The 6,974-nt window shown below is 44.2% G+C and overlaps 1 protein-coding gene across 1 annotated transcript in view; it reads right to left on the bottom strand.

The window, feature by feature from the left end:
• The window catches only part of PRUNE (prune exopolyphosphatase), a 33,055-nt gene extending 26,606 nt beyond the window's left edge, over window positions 1-6,449 (bottom strand). Inside the window, exon 1 of the mRNA XM_006861704.1 lies at window positions 6,411-6,449. Within this exon, the coding sequence (XP_006861766.1) occupies window positions 6,411-6,449 (39 nt within the window). The remainder of the gene's footprint in view (window positions 1-6,410) is intronic.
• Between the last annotated feature and the right edge of the window lie 525 nt (window positions 6,450-6,974).

Here is a 6,974-nt window from a genome sequence, read left to right as displayed (position 1 = left end):
GTTGTACCTCATGACTGATCTGGATATGTTCTTTTTGACAATGAATGCAACACTACTCCTCTTCAATTTGTCATTCCCAGCATAGTAAACCATGTGGTTGTCAGATTCAAAATGGCCAGTACCAGTCCATTTCAGCTCACTATAATGCCTAAGATACTGATGTTTGTTTATGCATTCCATTTCATTTTTTACAACTTCCAATTTTCCCAGATTCATACTTCGTACATTCCAGGTTCCAATTTTCAATGGATGTTTACAGTTGTTTCTCTTCATTTTGAGTTGTGCCCCATCCATCAGCAAATGAAGGTCCCGTGGGCTTTACTCCCACAGGCTTTACTCCATTCGTGTCATCACGGTAACTAACTATATTTTGAGGAGGCAGCTCTTCCCCAGTTGCATTTTGAGTGACTTCCAACCTGAGGGGCTTATTTTCTGGCGCTGTATCTGACAGCATTTCTCTGCTATTCATAAGGTTTTCAGTGACTAAATATTCGGAAGTAGTTTACTAATAAGACTGCAAGGTTGGTTTGAACTGCAAGGTTGACAGTTCAAGCTCACTAGCCGCTCCACAAAAACCTACAGAGGATCTTAACCGCAACAACACTTGACAGCAACAACAACTAGGTAATTCTTTGTTGTGAGGGCTGTCCTGAGCATTGTAGGATGTTTAACAGCATCCACCAGATGCCAGTAGTATCTCCAACTGTGGCAATGAAAAGTGTCTCCAGACATATCCCTAAACCAAAACCCACTGTCATTGAGTCGAGTCCTACTCATAGTGATCCTATATAGGATTTTGAGACTACATATTTTTACAGGAACACACACCCTTATCTTTTTCTCACACAGATACTGGTGGATATGAACCACTAACGTTTTAGTAAGCAGTCCAGTGCTTTTTCTACAGTGCCAGAAGGTGGCAAAACTATCCCTAGCTGAGAACCGGTTATAGGAAGGTAAAAATTCATACATTTTGGTATTTTCAATAAGGAAAGATTTGCCAGATGGTAGAGTTTAGAAAAGTGGGAAGGTAGTTCAGAGGAGTGAAACAGCAAGGCCATGTACCTTTAGGGAAAAAGAGAATCTAAGAAAACCTAGAATCATCTTCCCTAAGTAGGTCACATCTCTCCCCCGCTAAATTGGACTGACAGAGGTAGAAAGGGGCAATGTTAGACTTCTGATATAAATTACCTTATCTAGTTACTAGACAGGTTTTTGTTTTTAAACCACCCTTTTACTTATCTCCTATTCCCTGGCCTAGAGAGAAATATGAATGGCAGAGGCTAACTGTTAGGGTTTTGGGCAAAGGGACCCTCCTGGAGGCAGTTTGCTCTTAGGTTCTCATCCATATCTTGAAGGCTATTTCAAGAATGAAGCAGCGGAGGCCCATTCCTACTGAACAAAAGGTAGGGGAGATTATTTTGCAACATTACATTCTTTCCCACATAATAGGTTACCCAAGACCCCAGTCCTGTGGTAACTAACCCCTCTCACTTGCAATTCCTCCTCTCCATAGCAGAGAAGGCCCTTTCTGTTTCCTGGATACGGAGACTGCCCAGATGGCTGTGGACCTGCTAACCAGTAGAGCACTTGAGATAAGTGGCTGCAGAGATAACTTGCTCCCTGAGGCATTATGGTGGGGCACTATGTTCTCTAAAGAAATAACTATATAAACACAAGAGGCCATATGGCCCTGGCTCTGGAGGAAGGTGAGATGAAAGGCAGAGCAAGGGAAAGAGATCTATTGCTGGGCACAAACAGGTCCTCAGAGAACCTTTCCAAACTCATTTAGATTGTGTTGCTGTTAAGTGCCGTAGAGTTGGTTCTGACCCATAGCAACCCTGTACAGGGTTTCTGAGGAGTGAATGGTGAGCTTGAATTGCCGACCTTGCAGTTCAAACCTACCTTGCAATCCAGCGCATTAACCCACAGCACATCAGGACTCCTCCACTTAGGTTGTTGTTGTTGTGATATGCCATCGAGTCAGTTCCGACCCATAACAACCCTATATAGGGTTTCCAAGGAGCAGCTGGTGAGCTTGAATTGCCAACCTTGCAGTTCAAACGGCTTTGCAGTCTGGTGCATTAACCCACAGCGCCACACCAGGGCTCCCATCTTTAGGTTGTTATTGTTATGTGCCTTGGAGTTGGTTCCAACTCATAGCGACCCTGTACAGGGTTTCCGAGGCTGTAAATCTTTACAGGAGCAGAAAGCCTCATCTTTCTCCCGCGGAACAGCTGGTAGTTTCGAACTAATGAGCCTGAGGTTACCAACCCAATTTATAACACTACACTACCAGAGCTCCTTGCCTTTAGGTTAGTGATGCTTTATTCCAAGTAGCAGATGAATCTGGATCAGCTTCAGATGTCTAAGATCAAGGGAAGACTAAGCAGAAAGTAGGCACCAAATACAGCATCACAGCTCTGAGGTGAGGAGAAATAATCTCTAAAGAAAGGTGAACAACTAGCTTTCCCCTTGAATTCAGCAAAGCACAGTCACCCTAAGGAAGCAATACAAAAGGGACTCCTAGCAAGTTTTAGAATAGGGATAATCAAGAGAGGTGGTGACATTCCTTTCCCTGGTCAGCACCCACCATTCACCCAGCCTGAATGGTGTATTCACCACCCCCAAAACATGATGTGCACATTCCCAGCTCTGACCTTTGGTATTCCCTTCCTGAAGGCAGCAGAGGCACTATTTGAAAAGATCAAACTTTGGGGTTGAATTCCAGCTCTGCTTCCTCTTTGTTGTAGGACTTAGGCCTTCCTAAGCCTCGCTTTCCTCATATAAAAATGAGGATAATACCATAACCAATTTTAGGGAGTAATGAGAATGAAATGAAACAGCACCTAAGTGTCTATATATAATGTCTTCTCTTTTTTCTACCCCTCTGTTTATTCAAATCCTCCCTTTTTCCTCCCCTTCTGAAAGCAAACAAACGCAAATAGACTCACTGCCTTTACATCAATGCTGACTCAAAGTGACCTTGCAGGGCAAAGTCAAACTGCCTCTAAGGCTTTTCTAAGGCTGTAATCTTTACGGATGCAGACTGCCTTATCTTTCTCCCCCAGAGTGGCAGACCCACTGGATTCAAACCACTGACCTTTTAGTTAGCAGTCACCCAATTTAACCACTGCACCACTCCTTCTGTCCATTCAAGCTCTACCTAAATCCCCTTTCTTTGTGAAGCCTTCTCCGACCACCCAGGCCAGAGCAATTTTCTGCCTCGATTCTCTAGCTTCCACCACTTGTAGCTGTCGTGTGGAACTTACCTTCTACCTTGAGGAGCTCATTATCTTTTTATGGACTTGTATGAGTCCTGATATAGTGCTGTAGGATAAGCATTGGCCAGGTAACCACAAGGTTGGTGGTTCAAACCTACCAGTCACTCCTTAGAAACCCTACACAAGGTTGCTATGAGTCAGTACTACTTTGAGGGAACTTAACAACAACAACAACAACAACCAAATCCATAAGATGGCTTTTGAGTTAGGTGATTACATATCTGTCTTTCAAACTGGGACACTTCTGAGAGTAAAAGGGAATGCTATTAATGATTATAATGGAATAAACCAACAATAGTGAGGTTGGCCCAGGATAGGGCAGTGTTTCCTTCTGCTGTGCATAAGGTCGCTATGGGTTGGTACCCACTTGATGGCATCTAACAACAAACAACAACATCTCAGGCAAGCCAAGGGTATGCTTGTCTAACTTATAAAGTACTATTCTCTTCTTCATTTAGGAAAAACACATGTAACTCTTAGTCCCCATCCCATCCCCCCAGCTGAAAGCACAAGACAAATGGCCTGCTTTCTTACCATCTGAGGAAGAGTTCAGAGCAAATATACCTATACTTAGCTGCATGAGGAAACCTGAGCTGCAGATGTTAGAAATACAATCTGAGAGCCACAAGTAAATATAAAACTTTTCTTTAGGAAAAAAAAAAAAAAATATATATATATATATATATATTCACACACACACACACTGAGCCCTGGTGTGGCACTATAGGATAAACACTGAACTGGTAAACACAAGGTTGACAGTTCAAACCCACCAACTGCTCTCTGAAACCCTATACAGGATCACTATGAGTTGGAACTAACTCAATAGCACACAACAACAATATACTCACTATTTGAAATGACTCTTACCCATGACTTCAGTGCGGGGGGGGATGGTAGAGGTGGTCCCTAGGGTTGGCAAACTAAACCATTTCCCTTCTGAAGCTGAATAGTATTTGAACATAGTGAATAAGGGGGAAAAATACGAGACAAGGAGCCAACGACTATGACCATTTCAGCAGAGAAAATGGGACTAATGCCAGGACCTCAATTTTCTAAGGCTAGTGGGCCACTCCTGATTCCTGCCTCATGCCTGAGGAATGCAGAAAACACAGATTATCCAGAAGCTCCGGGGTGAGCATCTAAATTTGAATGCAGCGCCACCATAAAGATTTTTCTATATTATGTTGTTGTTGTTAAGTGCCGTCGAGTCGGTCCTGACCCATAGCGACCCTGTACAGGGTTTCCGAGGGTGTAAATCTTTACGGGAGTAGAAAGCCTCATCTTTCTCAAGATAAGTCACCACATCTTTTTTTAATTAAACAGAATTAAAAAAAAAAAATCCTATTGTCACTCTGCCAGAGACCTGCAAGTTTCTCTGGTATCAAATGTTTAAAATATGATTATCAATAGATTTTGCTAGATTATTAGCTGTCTTTATCCTGTGTGAAAGTCAACCATTCATGATGCCCTGAAAGCTGTAGTATATATAGCTTAACAGAAACCCTCATGTTTAACGGTATCTGTCAAAATGATGTCTTTCTTTACACAAGAAACTGAATAGTGGCAGCCTCTAGGGAATTAGATGGGGGGAAAATTGACTTTTTTCTTTTCTACTTTATATCCACTTTGCATTCAAAGTTTTTCACTATGTGCATCACATCTACTATGTCTATATCTATAAGTGACCTAAATTGTTAGTGTTTACCTGTAAATCCTGCCACTAGTTCACCCACGAACACATCTAGAGTTAAGTGTTTTCATTTCTCCTGGCCCCGGCTAGACTGTATGAGGGAGGCAACTCCAGGATACAATCTAACCTTCACAAATTCACAAGTCTGGAAAAAGGAAAACCTAGATCTTGTTCCTTGTGGAATTAATATAGGGAGAAAAAGATTAGGAGACCAGCAACTCACAGTATTTTTCATTTTCATGTTGCAGAGCCTGCTTTTGATGTACTGGAAAGGCTGGTGTGGCGCTGTCCAGGATAAAGCACTGGACCAGAAGGTCGGTGGCTCAAACTCACCAGCTGCTCCTTGGAAACCCTATATAGAGTCGCTATGTGTTGGAACCAACTGGATGGCATTTAGAAACACCAGCAGATTGTTAACCAGGAACCTCTGGACTTATACACACAAACAAATGTTATTTGTTGAGGTTTCAGGTCCAAGAGCTATTTACCAAACTGTAGAAAAGAGACTAGTCATTTGGATTATTGGGGTCAGGATGGGGATATCCGGTCATTTAGCACAGTGGAATGAGAGGTAACCCAAATAAACAGAAAAATATAATCAACCACCTGTCTAGGTTTCTTCTGGGGCAGCATAAGGGAGGAGGGCTTTCAGAAAGCCTGCCCCGCCTGGCTAGGTTTTTGCTAACTGGGGTATCAGCATGGACGGTGAGCTCAACTGGCTGAGTACCAAAAAGAAACCACAAAGCTTTCAGGAGTCATGCTTATAGTTTTGACTCCAAACACACTTGGTGCTTACCCCTTCCCACGCAGGGGTTTTTATGAAATTTGCATGCGTTAAGGTCTGGAAGGGAAAGCAATGCAGGTTTTGAGTCAACAGATATGCCTAATGTACTATGTTTAGCTCAAACACAGACTTAAAAATAAAACATCATAACCACTTCTCACGGAGAATGCGTTCGGCCCACCAGAGACAAACCTCCACTCCGAGGAAACACAGCTAAGGGCACAAGTTCTCTTGGTACTCCTGGGGTTCACTGGAAGCCCTCGGGCCAACAGAGGCCTCCTAAGCAGATAACTGAAAGGGTCTCAACACACCTCTCAGGCAAGGCTGGCGGCGACAAAGCCCGGTTTCTATAGCGGAATTGACTGAGGAGACCAAGACAGAAGCTCTAATGCAGGATCCAGACCCATGGCTTCTCCTTCCTGCTTTCGGGCAGACCCCAAAGGCAGGAGTCCAAAACCAGGAGACTGAGCAGAATTCTCACCCCTCTGATCCAATACTCGTTCCTCAGGCCCTAGCCTCATTATACTCCAAACCTCCTCCCCACGACCCAGTGTTCCCTCCATACGGACCTCGGAGCTCTCCAGAGCCCACAACTCCATCCTTCCTGGACCCACATTCTATTCTTAAGTCACAGGCAGAGATCAGTTACCTGCAGAGCAGGTCGACAACCCTGCAGGTAGTCCTCCATGGCGAAGCCGATGCCGCGCCGCCACCCCTCACCGAGGAGAGGTTACCCAGCGAATGAGCCCCGCCCCAGACTCTGGGCCAAGAGTCTAGAGTCGGGAGGCGGGACTCGAACCCGCCACACGGCGATTCGGCCCCGACCTGGCAGGAAGTACGTAATCAGACACGCCCATAGTCTCACGTCGCCCCGCCCCTAGGCGGTGGAACCTAAATTCTGCGCCCAGAGATTCTTAGTACGGTTTGGGAGGCGCGAAATGGCTCGTGGCGCAGGGTTTCCTGGGAAACGTAGTCCGGATGCTCAGAAACGCTACCAAAAATTGAGGGAAGGAAATTTTTCTGAGTAATATCATTTAACGCATGAATGTGTTTGTGTCACAGTAACCCGTCTTCTGAAGCTTCTTTCTCATCCTTCTATTATATATATTGCACCAAGCATCTTGTTAACATCTTAAATTATACATGGCAAGACCAGGTCTTCATTTTCCTGTCTCAAATTCTCCCGTTTACCAAACTAACCCGTTGCCGCTGG

The sequence above is a fragment of the Chrysochloris asiatica genome, unplaced genomic scaffold (genome assembly GCF_000296735.1).
Source record: "Chrysochloris asiatica unplaced genomic scaffold, ChrAsi1.0 scaffold00042, whole genome shotgun sequence".
NCBI classification, from domain to species: domain Eukaryota; kingdom Metazoa; phylum Chordata; class Mammalia; order Afrosoricida; family Chrysochloridae; genus Chrysochloris; species Chrysochloris asiatica.
This window is presented reverse-complemented; position numbering and strand designations above follow the sequence as displayed.